This window comes from Phyllobates terribilis, unplaced genomic scaffold (assembly GCF_046119375.1).
Source record: "Phyllobates terribilis strain yellow unplaced genomic scaffold, ASM4611937v1 Scaffold_1__5_contigs__length_1240528914, whole genome shotgun sequence".
NCBI lineage: Eukaryota > Metazoa > Chordata > Amphibia > Anura > Dendrobatidae > Phyllobates > Phyllobates terribilis.
Window position 1 is genome coordinate 1,140,798,793 of NW_027362761.1, and position 15,177 is coordinate 1,140,813,969.

Below are 15,177 nucleotides of genomic sequence, written 5' to 3' on the forward strand. Positions count from 1 at the left end.
CTGGCTTCACCCTTACATAAGGACCACCTGATTCACACCTGTTTCTTCACAGAATGATTGACCTCACTAATTAAACTCCACACTGCTATTATTTTGAACACACCACCTTTCAATTAATTATTCAAATACACAGACTCAAAAACCAGCAGATCCTGAATGCGGAGTCTGATGGTTCTCTTACAATCTACTGCACCAACTGGTAAATTGATTTACATGTGGTAATATAATTTATACCAAAAACAGTGAGTAATCTGGTTAGTCATATTGGACTGCTATTATTTTGAACACTACTGTAGGTGATATAAAGGCAATTGGGGATTTTGTTTTTCTCTTGGGTGTTGTCTGTTTAGTGGCCAGTGTGAACATGCACTTACATGCTTCTTGCACACCAATTTATATTCCAATTCATTGCTTTTGCTTTCTGTTTCAGTCTCTGCACCCTGTGCAGATAGGGGCATGGCCTCCCTTTTCTTTGAGTGGGACATTACCTTTAAGAAGCTCCCCAAGTGTCCATTAGGTCTGTTTCACATGTCAGTGTCTCCAGCAAGTGTGGTGACAGTTTTCACATGTACTGTAGACACTTACACACTTAGACCTATTCAAATGAATGAGTCTGCACACATATCAGTGTGTTTCTATGGACCCTGTGACCGTGGGCAAAACACGCTGACATGTCCGTTTTTGCACACAGCACAGGCCGCAAAATGTCCCACACACGTGCACATCTATATGTCATCAGTGTGACACGCAGCGGCGTTACAGTTCGCGCTGTTCCCAAGCACCGGGTGCTGGAGGCAGCTCTCATCACTGTCCCCTGCTTGCGCAGGGTTCATCGTCAGCAGGGGACAATGTTGACAGTAGTATTCTGCCCCCGCTGTCTACATAATTTTACACTCCATGAATAAAATGAAAAACACAATATACTCACCTTTACACCTAATTCCATGAAGCCATTGTCCCCTGTAAACAAACCAAAACTAGAAAAACACGCTATTCCTCACCTGTCTGAAGATTAAATAATCCAGTGTCCCACTCCATAATCCTTCTGACCGCCATTTCTTCATCAGCGTGCACAGCTTGAGGCGACCGCATACGCTCAGGACCAGGGGAGAATGACACACTGTAGCGAGTGGGCCCCTGAACTGCGCTGAACTCACTGAGTGACAGGACACCGCTCACTGAGTTTAGCGCAGTTCAGAGGCCCGCTCGCTGCAGTGAGTGATTCTCCTCTGCTTCTCAGCCTGTGCAGTCATCTTAAGCCACCGCGCACGCTAATGAAGAAATGTCGGTCAGATGGATTATGGCGTGGGACACTAGATTATTTCATCTTCGGACAGGTGAGGGATATTGTTCTTTTAAATTTTTGGTTTGTTTACAGGGGACAATGGCTTCAGGGAATTAGGTGTAAAAATGAGTATAAGGTGTTTTTTATTTTATTCTTATTTTTACACTTGTTGGAGACAGCGGGGGCAGAATACTACTCTCAACATTGTCTCTTGCTCGCGCTGATTGCAGCACAAGCAGGCGACAATGATGAGAGCTGCCTCCAGCACCCGGCACTTGGGAACAGCGTTAACTGTAAAGCTGATTCCCAGACGCCGGTACGTGTAATTCTGATGCAGTACACGGTTGCCACAGGTACACACGGACATTGCCGGTACTGGAAAAATCAGTGTGGAAAAAAACTATATCAGGATGTGTGGAAGAGGCCTTAGTAGGGGTCTTGGTCCTGTTCGGCCCTTATTCATATTTATGCAATTTGACATATGGTAAGGTTTTAATACTAGTGGTTAGGACCATCCCGAATAGGGTCACCATGACGTAGTGGGATGGCTTTCACATCTTTTTGATCAAAAATATGTTAACCAAATATCCTATATTATTTTCATGCACTGTTGCTATTTAGTCATTTACTGCAGGCTCATTTTGTTTTTCTCTTGGGTTTTGTCTATTTAGTGGCCAGTGTGAACATGCACTTAAATGCTGCATGCACACCAACTTATATTCCAGTTCATTGCTTTTGCTTTCTGTGTTATACACAGCAGAGCTTCAGCACAGCTCAATACAAATAGGAGATATAAAGGGGATAGGGAATAATAAATGCCTAAATCTAATTTTGGTGTGCTGCTGGATTGCTTAAAAACATTGAAAATGAAAGTGGCAGTCACAGTCTGGGAATAATAATAATATAAAGATTCAAGTGATAGGGAAGTGCAGGACCTGCAGAGTCAGTGTGACTGTGAGATGATTGATCTGTGATATACAGCAGTACAGCATCTTAACACGATTTTTTTTTATTCTTGACGTACTGCAAACAAAGAAAGAAGTTTAATACCCCTCTAGTTTTGCTACTGAAGAAAAATCCTGAAACCAAGACTTGTGTGACAGAGAGTGTGATTCCTGGGCTTGTGAGATGAACCTTAAGCAATATTTCTTTGTGGCTTTTTTGGTAATTTTTTGTTTTAAGAAAAATCTCCACATTGCAGAAATGTAAACACAACTGTCTACTTCAAGTGTACAAGTTGTATAAACAAAACGTAAATTTTTTTGCACATTTCCGTGGTGTAATAGTCCAATATTACACCTGTACACATCAACGGAATACACTGGTCTGTTGCACGTGCTGGCTTTTGTGAAGTAAAACTACCTAACTTTTCCCTTTTTTCTAGTGAAGGATCAGGAGTGATGTTATCGGTTTTAAAAAAATCTTTAACAATAATTACAAATTTTAATTTTTTAATACCTGTTTTAAGAGTCCAATTTAGCAACCACACACCCCAGGCCCATTCTGCACGCTGTTGCTGCATGTTTTTTTTTCCATGAATGTATATGTAGCCACTTAGCAATGAATCATATTTAGACTTTGGAGCATCTTGGTCAAGCGGGAGATAATTTAACCCCCCTCCCCTCAAAGAATACACAAAAATAAATGATAAAATACACAAAAAACGACTACATTTTTGCATTATTGTTTTGCTGGTCCAATTTAACTGTAAATGCCACAACCAGACTGCTGAATGTTGCCACAACCACTGTAGTATTCTTGGTCAGATATTTTTGTCAACCAAAAGGGGGGGGGGGGGGTAATGACGAAAAATATATATTATTTTAAAATATTTTACACACATTTTACTTTTTTCATGGCAGTTTTATCAGCAGGATGATGTTACCTCTGACAGTGACACGGTCAGTTAGAGTGTTTTGTATAGTCAATCTCCTAAACTGCAAAAACATCTAATCCTTTACACGCAGATTTTCAGGTCCATCAATGAAACTTCTATTCATTCAGCTCTTTAGTCCACTAAACAATAGCTCCCTGGTGCTCAGGAAGATATTTCACAAGAACAACTTCTTTCTGTTGATTTACTGGATGAGATGGAAAGTTAGCCAATGACATTGGGTACGAAATGAAGGAGACAAATGACATGCCTGTGTTGCAGTCTAGAGAAGCTGTCGTAGTACGGGTACTTTGAGTCAAGGCAAATATCAATGTGTGAATGAAATAGGGTCAACGAGCTCTAAACATTTCCAACACTGCCTAGTCATGGATAATGCTTTTGATAATGAACCAAATTGGGGAGCCGAGGAGGTTAAGTCATCAGAGGGTGGAAGCTGGTGGAGTCGGCGTTAAAGAGCAGAGCCGATGTTCCACAGATGATCTACTTTTTCCGCGAAGCTCGGTAACAGGTGATGTTGGTATAAGAAGATCACCAGTGCCTGAAAGCTCTGTGGGTGGTCGTGGCCAGTCCTAGGTGCGAGCGGATGGGAATTCTTGCTCAAATGGGAAAAGCAAGTGGACCAGCAAGATGAGCAAGACTCAAGTTGACCTTTTTCTCCACGCAATCATCTTTCTGGTGACCAGTCCTCATCAGCAAGTAATGCCTTGTTGTGATCATCAGCCCTGTCATCATCTTCATCCACTACTTTCCATACTTTTCCTCCTTCCTATACATTGCATCACCAGTTCATATTTTGTGTGCCCAAGAAACATGCGTTCAGTCATCTGCTTGTGTGGAAACTGAACTCCCACATGTCCATGTTCACTACAATCGACTCCAAGTCACCTGGATTCCACTGCCTTTTGCTAAAGAATTGTGAATGCTCGGCCTCAGTGCCAGACACGAAGCCATCATTATTTATTAAAAACAGCCGTCCCTGCCAGGTCTGGGCACAAAACGCAAACATTTTTCAAAAACAAAAAGTTATTGTGTTCTGTGCATCAAATTTTTGTTACGTCTCAGCTTCTTTAATATGTTTGGTGAATCATTTTTTTGTGACTGCACCGGTGGTGAACTCCACAGATCGGACACTGCGCAGGATTGACCCCCCTGCGAAAAGATGGCCACAAATGGAAAAACTGATAAAAAAAAATAAAAAAAATGCTTGGTTTCGATGTACATTTTTTGTATTCGATACACAAAAGGTTACAAGGCTTAATATGTCTAAAAAAAAATAGGAAAATAACAGACATACATAAAAGGTGCAAAAACAGGAAAGTTCTATACTAAGCACTCCCCTGCTCCCAGGGACATGGGTTACATCAGTGTTACCCAAATTCAAGAGTCACCGACAGATCATGTTTTCTTAAGTCCATCACTATCAATATTAAGGAAATCCTGAAAACATGATCTGTTGGTGACTCTTGAGGACTGGAGTTGGGGACCACTGGGTTAGAATGTGCACAAGTCCAATTTGGGTCCCCAACTAGGTTACTAATTGTACCCACATTGCAAAAAGTTTAGGCAAAGTGAGAGATAACAGCAATGCTTTTGGGCTGTGTAACGGCCATACAGCTATTAAAAGACAGTATTTTTCAGACCACAAGACACAATCTTAAGCAATAAAAACAAAATTCCAAAGTTAGAATATCTCTCCGGTTGTAGTGGACGATCATGGAAGATAAGACATGTCTATTTTAGTAAGTCCAGGAGGAACAACAGAGCAACACGATAATGGAAAGTATTGTCCTCTTACTGGGGTTCTTCGAGTGGAACCCAAATTTCTGCAGCGTCACCAGCACAATACAGATTGTCGAATCCGGAAAAGGATTCTGCTCTGTTGTCAGCTCTAGTGGTTGACGGGTGACGAGACCCCCAAAGCCGGCGTCGGGTGAGGAGTCCCCAAGAGCTGGCAGAGGCACTGCAGAAATTTAGCCCGGAAAACCCCATTAAAAAAAAATAGGGTGGGTACCTAGAGTGTCTGACATTGTCCAATCAGCAAAAAAAATTATGGAAAAGGATTTTTTTTTTTTTTTTTTTAGCATCGCCGAATTAAAGGATTAAAAGCTGAATAATTGAAATCGGATTTAAAATCAACAGGGTGATCATCCATATACAAATATCATGGGTTTTGGAATACAATGATCCTTATTCAGAGCATTACTATCCAATCAATATTCAAGGACAGACATTATTGATCAGGTAAAGACCCAGTTTTCAATTTAGTAATACATTTCCAGGAGGAATAACAGAGGACAATCAGAATTATGAAAACTAGCTCCTTATTGAAAAAATAAATGCTTTGTAGGACCGTTATTGCATAGAACTTGTCTAGTAACATGAATAAAACCAATCCGAGGTATAAAAGACATCCCGACATGGACATCTGGAAGTGCTCAGGTAAAGCGTGCAGAAGAAAGTGCGTCAGTGCGAAATGAAGGTTAAATGCTCAGATTGTTCCAGTGTTCTAGTCACCAGCCTAATTGTTTAAATGCGGCTTCTCGCAGGGTTCAGTAGGCAATAATTCACCCCGCACCTTATTGTTCTTCGACAATAGACATAAGAATTTAATATCCGCCAGCCACTTTTTCCTCATACTTCAACCAAAAAACAATTATAACATAAAGATCCTAATTATAAGAAAATCAAAGTCATTCACTTCTATTGAGTTTCGACGGAAAAAGAGCAAAAAGAATGAAAAAAAGGCAAAAAAAAAAAAAATAGAATTAACATAAATAAAAAACAGACAATAAATTACAGCAATAGAGAATTGATCGGAACAGAACATTTAATTAAAAAAACAACAAAATATAGATGGATCGTCATTGTCTATGTTTTTTGGGAAAAGAAGACGGCCGTAGTTCTTCAGCTCCGTGTGCGTAAGGGCAATGGATGGCGGCGCGCGGGCAGCCACCGGGGTGGTTGATATAGAACCAGCAGAGTCGTGTCTTTACTGCGTCGGCTGACAGTTTGCGTTTGGCTTCTGTCCTGTGCTTATCGGAAGCGGTTTGTGTCTCTTGGGCCCAATCACGAATGGAAACCATTGAATTCATCACTTAGAAGAAAAAAAAAGGAGAAGAGATCAATATCTAGCAAGGAAAAGGATTTGGAGAGATCAGTGGATGGTAAACTTAAAAGTTATAGACACCTGGCGGGAAGATGTTTTTTCTTAAATGTATGAATTTAGGGATAAAAAATAATTTTTGCAATTAGGTTACATTAAAAAAATGTTGCATCGTTTGGCTTTTACAGACTCTTTACTTCCCTGCACATCGCTGGCTGCAGAATGAGTTAACCGAAAATCAGTCAGTGACCTTAAAGAGCAGTGCGCAACTCTTATTAGTCTTTTTCTTAAAGGGAAATTCAGCCCAGAATGACTGTTCAAACCAAGCACAGACACTCAGTGCGCCCTTGGTGTGGCCAAACAGTTCAAAGCAGCCAAAGCAGCTGGGGCAGCCATCACACTGCGTAGGGGGGCTGGGGCAGCCATCACACTGCGTAGGGGGGCTGGGGCAGCCATCACACTGCGTAGGGGGGCTGGGGCAGCCATCACACTGCGTAGGGGGGCTGGGGCAGCCATCACACTGCGTAGGGGGGCTGGGGCAGCCATCACACTGCGTAGGGGGGCTGGGGCAGCCATCACACTGCGTAGGGGGGCTGGGGCAGCCATCACACTGCGTAGGGGGGCTGGGGCAGCCATCACACTGCGTAGGGGGGCTGGAGAAAAAAAAAAAAAAAATCACAGTGTGGGGGAGGGTGGGTGCCCACCATACTCTGTGGGGTTTTTGGGACCATCATGTTATGTATGAAGAAAAATGTGAGGGGGATTTTTGAAATACCATACTCTATGGAAGCCATGGAAGTCGTATTATAGTGGGTGAGAACACCAAGGGGCTACAGTAGGGGCAAAAGTGCTGCAATACATCCCACTCCCCATGTCTTTAACCCCTTCACGACATATTACGTATAAAACACGTCATATGTAGTGTTTCCCACTTTGATGCGGGCTCTGGCATTTTTTTTTTTTTTTTTTTTTACAAACTTTGGATTTTATTTTCACCACGTAAATAAAAAAGAACATATACATGCTTATTATCTACAAACTCAATGACCTGAAGAATCATAATGGCAGGTCAGTTTTAGCCTTTAGTGAACTCTTTTTTTTTTTTTTTTTTTTTTTTTTAACAATTGTTGAATTGCACTTTTTTTTTAAATTTCACCACACCGATTTTTTTTCCTGTTTCCAGTACATGATATGGTAAAACCAATGGTGTCATTCAAAAGTACAACTCGTCCTGCACGAAAACAAGGCCTCACACGGCCATATTGACCGAAAGAAAAAAAAAAAAAAAAGTTATGGCTCTGGGAAGAAGGTAAGCAAAAGACTGAAGTGCAAAAACTGAAAAAGGCCCGGGGGTGAAGGGGTTGAATGTTGTGAGGTACGCCCCTCTGTGACTGCGCCTGTGTACCGTGATAGGGCTTTGGCTATGGGGTTCCAGGATTTTGGAGTACGTCTGTGCTCAGAGGCATTATTATATGGAGGCACAATAGAGGGGAGGGGGCATTATTATATGGAGGCACAATAGAGGGGAGGGGGCATTATTATATGGAGGCACAATAGAGGGGAGTGGGCATTATTATATGGAGGCACAATAGAGGGGAGGGGGCGTTTTTATATGGAGGCACAATAGAGGGGAGTGGGCATTATTATATGGAGGCACAATAGAGGGGAGGGGGCGTTTTTATATGGAGGCACAATAGAGGGGAGGGGGCATTATTATATGGAGGCACAATAGAAGGGAGGGGGAGTTTTTATATGGAGGCACAATAGAAGGGAGGGGGAGTTTTTATATGGAGGCACAATAGGGGGAGGGGGCATTATTATATGGAGGCACAATAGAGGGGAGGGGGCATTATTATATGGAGGCACAATAGAGGGGAGGGGGCATTATTATATGGAGGCACAATAGAGGGGAGGGGACATTATTATATGGAGGCACAATAGAGGGGAGGGGGCATTATTATATGGAGGCACAATAGAAGGGAAGGGGCATTACTATATGGAGGCACAATAGAGGGGAGGGGGCATTATTATATGGAGGCACAATAGAGGGGAGTGGGCATTATATGGAGGCACAATAGAGGGGAGGGGGAATTATTATATGGAGGCACAATAGAGGGGAGGGGGCATTATTATATGGAGGCACAATAGAGGGGAGGGGGCATTATTATATGGAGGCACAACACGGGGAGGGGGCATTATTATATGGAGGCACAATAGAGGGGAGGGGGCAATATTATATGGAGGCACAATAGGGGGGAGGGGGCAATATTATATGGAGGCACAATAGGGGGGAGGGGGCATTATTATATGGAGGCACAATAGAAGGGAAGGGGCATTATTATATGGAGGCACAATAGGGGGAGAGGGGGCATTATTATATGGAGGCACAATAGAGGGGAGGGGGCATTATTATATGGAGGCACAATAGAAGGGAAGGGGCATTATTATATGGAGGCACAATAGAGGGGAGGGGGCATTATTATATGGAGGCACAATAGGGGGAGAGGGGGCATTATTATATGGAGGCACAATAGAGGGGAGGGGGAATTATTATACGGAGGCACAATAGAGGGGAGGGGAAATTATTATACGGAGGCACAATAGAGGGGAGGGGAAATTATTATACGGAGGCACAATAGAAGGGAGGGGGCATTATTATACGGAGGCACAATAGAAGGGAGGGGGCATTATTATACGGAGGCACAATAGAGGGGAGGGGGCATTATTATATGGAGGCACAATACAGGGGAGGGGGCATTATTATATGGAGGCACAATACAGGGGAGGGTGCATTATTATATGGAGGCACAATAGAAGGGAGGGGGCATTATTATATGGAGGCACAATAGAAGGGAGGGGGCATTATTATATGGAGGCACAATAGAAGGGAGGGGGCATTATTATATGGAGGCACAATAGGGGGGAGGGGGCATTATTATAAAGAGGTACAATATGGGGAGGGGGCATTATTATAAAGAGGCACAATATGGGGAGGGGGCATTATTATATGGAGGCACAATAGGGTGGGTGGGGGTATTATATGGAGGCACAATAGTGGGGAGGGGACATTATTATATGGAGGCACAATAGAAGGGAGGGAGCATTATTATATGGAGGCACAATAGAAGGGAGGGGGCATTATTATATGGAGGCACAACAGAACGGAGGGGGCATTATTATATGGAGGCACAATAGGGGGGAGGGGGCATTATTATAAAGAGGTACAATATGGGGAGGGGGGCATTATTATAAAGAGGCACAATATGGGGAGGGGGCATTATTATATGGAGGCACAATAGGGTGGGTGGGGGTATTATATGGAGGCACAATAGTGGGGAGGGGACATTATTATATGGAGGCACAATAGAAGGGAGGGAGCATTATTATATGGAGGCACAATAGAACGGAGGGGGCATTATTATATGGAGGCACAATAGGGGGGAGGGGGCATTATTATAAAGAGGTACAATATGGGGAGGGGGCATTATTATAAAGAGGCACAATATGGGGAGGGGGCATTATTATATGTAGGCACAATAGGGTGGGTGGGGGTATTATATGGAGGCACAATAGTGGGGAGGGGACATTATTATAAAGAGGCACAATAAGGGGGGAGGGGGCATTATTATATGGAGGCACAATAGAGGGGAGGGGGCATTATTATATGGAGGCACAATAGAAGGGGAGGGGGCATTATTATATGGAGGCACAATAGAGGGGAGGGGGCATTATTATATGGAGGCACAATAGAAGGGGAGGGGGCATTATTATATGGAGGCACAATAGAGGGGAGGGGGCATTATTATATGGAGGCACAACACGGGGAGGGGGCATTATTATATGGAGGCACAATAGAGGGGAGGGGGAATTATTATATGGAGGCACAATAGGGGGGAGGGGGCATTATTATAAACAGGTACAATAGGGGGGAGTGGGCATTATTATAGAGGCACAACAGGGGGAGGGGGCATTATTATAAAGAGGCACAAGTTATCATTATAGGAGAGCACAGGAGGCATTATGGTTATTATAAGGAAGCACAGGGAGGGGTTGTATTATTAGAAGGAGGTGCAGGGTCATTATTAATATAATAAAGGGTCCAGGGGAGTTAATACTAAAGGCGGCACAGGGGAGATTATTTCACGACCATTTGTTATGCTTGGCTCCTGCCGTGGTGTCCCTGGTGCAGTCGCTGTCACATTCACGCGCTTCTGACATTCTCTTCCCACATGGACGTTGTGTCTATTCCCAGCCGCATTACACAGGACGGTCAGACCCAGCTGACGGCACCCGACGTTCTGTTCCGCACCGGATGATCGTTATTGCATTTTTTTATTGTGTTTTTCTGGCTTTCTCGCTCTCCGGCCTTTTTCTCAGACAGAGGTTATTACATTTAGTAAGGTCGTAGTTTACATTTTTGAAGAAATTGCATTTCTGTTCCCCTTTCCGGTTTACATTTAGCCCCAGGGTCCGTCCACCTGGCGGAGGAGCGGAGGTCAGAACAGCAATTTATTCTGACCCAGAAATGTACTGATGGCTCAAACAGAAGGTGCTCCTCCGAATGCGGAGAACGTCTTTATCATCTTATGTATCGTCAAAAAAAAGTCAGGCGGATGAGAGGTTAAGCCACGTGGACAACAGTGATTAACACAGTCTATGGTCGTGGCGTGAAGAACCCAGCGTCAGTGATAGATCCGTATTACCTGGTTATTTTCATTAGTTTCTTCTCTGCAGTGTAGGAAACAACATTCTTGCTACCTGGAACCTGTCAGCAAGCAGGGAATCTGCCTCTTACAGATTTAATGATGCCCTTCATTATTAATTATATTCATTTTGGTTCCGAATGTGGTCATTTACTCTAGTTATTGTTCTGCATCTTAATGCAGCTTTACTTACACTGCCGATTTTGTACGTTTTCCCACCTACAAAGAATGGAGAGGTCTGTAATTTTTATCGTAGGTACACTTCACCTGTGAGAGACAGAATCTAAAAAAATCCAGAAAATCACATTGTACGATTTTTACATATTTCATACAATAAAATGCTAATCAATTAAGTATTTGATACAATAGTAAATCAGAACTTAATATTTGGTACAGACAGGGCTGTGGAATCGGAGTCATGGAGTCGGAGCCCATTTTGGTGGAATTGGAGTTGGTATAAAATGGACCGACTCCAACTCCTAAAATATATAATAAATTGGGTACAGTAGTTCAATGCAGTTTGTGGGGAATATTTTATTCATAAGAATTTGGGAACGTTATGAAATGTCCTATAAATGTCTGTCCTATTCCTGATCTAAGGGTCTAGAGTTTTAGCTGAGATGAATCTGTGCTACAGTAAATTTATCACTTAAACATGAGCCGTGTATGAGGGAGTCGCAGTCGTGGAAATTGAGGAGTCGGAGGTTTGGCTTACCAACTCCACAGCCCTGGGTACAGAAACTTTTGTTTGAAATTATAGAGGTCAGACGTTTCCTGTAGTTCTTGACCAGGTTTGCACACACTGCAGCAGGGATTTTGGCCCACTCCTCCATACAGATTTTCTACAGATCTTTCAGGTTTCGGGGCTGTCGCTGGGCAACATTAAGTTTCAGCTCCCTCCAAAGATTTTCTATTGGGCTCAGGTCTGGAGACTGACTAGGCCACTCCAGGACCTTGAAATGCTTCTTACGGAGCCACTCCTTAATTGCCCTAGCTGTGTTTCGAGTCATTGTCATGCTGGAAGCCACAACCCATCTTCAATGCTCTTACTGATGGAAGGAGGTTGTTGGCCAAAATCTCAAGAAACATGATCCCACCCATCTTCCCTTCAATATGGTGCAGTCATTTTGTCCCTCTTTACAGAAAAGCACCCCCAAAGCATGATGTTTTCCCCACCATGCTTCACGGTTGGGATGGTGTTCTTGGGGTTGTACTCATCCTTCTCCCTCCAAACAGGGCGAGTGGAGTTGATACCAAAAAGTTCTATTTCCGTTTCATCTGACCACATGATCTTCTCCCATGCCTCCTCTGGATCATCCAGATGGTCATTGGCGCACTTCAAAAGGGCCTGGACATGTGCTGACGTGAGTAGGGGGACCTTGCGTGCCCTGCAGGGATTTTAATCCATGACGGTGTAGGGTATTACTAACAGTAATGTCTGAGACTGTGGTCCCAGCTCTCTTCAGGTCATTGACCAGGTCCTCCCGTATAGTTCTGCGCTGATTCCGGACCTTTCTCAGAATCATCCTTGCATCACGAGGCGAGATCTTGCATGGAGCCGCAGACTAAGGAAGATTGAAATTCATCTTGTGTTTCTTCCATTTTCCATTCACCCATGACAGCACACCTGAGAGGATTCACCCATCGAGGACAGGAAACCATCTGAAATAAAAGGGTGGCACCTCTCCCCCACTTCAGTTGGTTTCCTGTCCTTGATGGGAATCCTCATGAAGTAATCGGCAGCGGTCATGCTAAGAAGATTTAGCCAGGCCTGTCCCGGCACTGGAACAGCAGGCTCTTGTCCGTGGCACCGGCCTTCAGGTGCTGGTAGCGCCGTCTGCAGGTTTCCCGGGGACCTGTTGCATGTGCGGGCAGTGCAGAGGTCCTGGGCTTCTGTACACCGCCGCGCCACCCTCCCCCTGCCTCCCATGTGACCGGAAGTGGCCGCGGTCATGTGCCTCCGACGTCGTGGTGCAGGGCACGCTGGGTAGGGCGTGCCTCGATGACGTCGGGGGCGGCGCCGGAAAAAAGATGGTGGCGCCCTGTGCAATGCCGGCCGGCATGGCAAAATGCTGGCGGCGGCTGCTGAAAAGGCGGGCAGGGGGAGGGGGCAAATCACTGGAAGGAGACCATAGGGATCTGGAGGTGGCTGACCCCACTCATCTCCCTATATAAAGGAGCACTTGGGGTCAGAACGCTGCTCAAAGTCTTGTCATAATGTCTGACACAGAGCAGCAGCAGCTGACGCCACGGCCACAGTCGCTACCACCTTCACTACCACCTCAGTCTGCTCGCCGGTCTAGAGGGTCCAGTGGAAGGAGCAGCAGTCGTCCCAGTCAGAAGGGTAAAGCTTCTCAGGACTCCACGGTCCAGGAGGGATGAGTTGCGTATCCTGAAACAGTCTTCAATTCCGGTATCCGCGGTAGCGGGGTGAGTGATCTTCATGAATGTCACTAGATATATTTGCTAATGGGACTCCTATTGGGTGTTTAAATCACCAGGAGGAACCCAGGAAAGTTACCGCCAAGAAGCGGAACAGGGAATGTGCGAAATGCAAATACCCCCTAGCAATAGACTGGCAGAAGGAGCTCTGCTCGGACTGCATTCAGAGAACCATTTGGGAGGGTTCCCCGGATTTTGCAGCTAGCCTCAGGTCTGTCATCAGATCGGAGGTAGAGGGTTCCCTTAAAACAATTTTGAGGAAAATTTTAGAAAAATCATATCTGATCCTTCTTCTGACTCCTCTGTTATCAGATGGACAGAGTCGTAGTGGGGCCTCATCCTCTTCAGACAGTGATAGAGGGGGGGAGACCATGCTTCCCTTTGGAAGACACAGATAGATTGGTGAAAGCTGTCAGAACCACTATGGGGCTAAAGGAAGATTAATCTGTTAAGTCCCTAAAAGACATCATATGTTTGGAGGGTTGGAAGAGAAGAAAAAACGCATCTTTCCGGTGAACGCTAAGGTCCAGGCACTTATCAATAGGGAATGGAGGAAGCCTGAGAAAGTAGGGGCCTTGCCTTCATCCTCAAAAAGGAAATATCACTTTGGCCAAAAGGACTCTGAAAACTGGAATAAGGTGCCAAAAATTGACGCTGCTGTATCTAGATCAAAGAGATCGGCACTCCCTCTTGAGGACTTAGGGGTACTTAGAGACCTGTTAGACAAGAAGGCAGATGCCTTCTTAAAGCATACTTGGGAATCAGCAGCAGGAGGTCTAAAACCAGCCATTGCAGGATCGTGTACCGCTCGTTCCTTTATGGTATGGTTACAGCAGTTGGAAAATCAGCTGAAAGATAAAAAGACCTCAAGGGAAAAAATTCTAGCCAACCTTCCCCTATTGCATGGTGCGTCCGCCTTCCTAGCAGATACCTCTGTGGACTCTGTAAAACTGGCAGCTAGGTCGGCTGGTCTATCAAACTCGGCAAGACGAGCTCTGTGGCTCAAGGGATGTCCTGGGGACTTACAATCAAAGTCTAGATTGTGTTCTATCCCGTGATGGACAATTTCTCTTTGGCAAAAAATTGTAAGATGTCCTTGAGAAAGCGAGCGACAAAAAAGGAAGATTCCCTGGGTTTTCGGCGGACGCCAGGGAGACCTATTTTCGGAGGGGGAAATTTAGTAGAGGTCGCCCCCATGGGAGAAAAAAGAAAGTGGGATTTGAAGAACAAGAAAGAGTCTGGATATATGTTCGGAGGTCCCTCCGCCGCCTCCAAAAAACCTCCACAATGACGCCAGGCCACAAGTAGGAGGAAGACTGTCTCATTTTGTTCAGGCCTGGGAAAACATTTCCTCCAGTCCCTGGGTCCTCAACATAGTGTGGGATGGATTAAGGATTCAATTCCTTCAGCGACCAAGGCGCTCGTTTGTGATGACCACTGTAAGAAAATCCCCAGACGAACAGCTGGCCCTAGAATCAGAGATCTTGAGCCTCTTGAACAAACGAGTGCTATGCGAGGTTCTGGTCAGTCAAAAAGGAAGGGGATTTTATTCCCCTCTCTTTCTAATAAAAAAACCCAGACGGTTCATTCAGAACTATTATAAATCTAAAAGGCCTCAACCGATTTGTAGACAACCATATATTCAAAATGGAATCGATAAATTCAACAATAAAGCTTCTTTTTCACAATTGCTTTATGGCGGTGATAGAGCTCAAAAACGCGTATTATCACGTCCCAATTCACTCAGACC

General features: G+C 44.4%; 1 protein-coding gene across 1 annotated transcript in view; it reads right to left on the reverse strand.

Moving 5' to 3' along the window:
- Nucleotides 1-5,988: 5,988 nt before the first annotated feature.
- The window catches only part of TRMT44 (tRNA methyltransferase 44 homolog), a 39,832-nt gene continuing 30,643 nt past the window's right edge, over nucleotides 5,989-15,177 (reverse strand). The window contains exon 11 of the mRNA XM_073647756.1: nucleotides 5,989-6,273. Coding sequence (XP_073503857.1) covers nucleotides 6,041-6,273 — 233 coding nt within the window. The 3' untranslated portion in view covers nucleotides 5,989-6,040. The remainder of the gene's footprint in view (nucleotides 6,274-15,177) is intronic.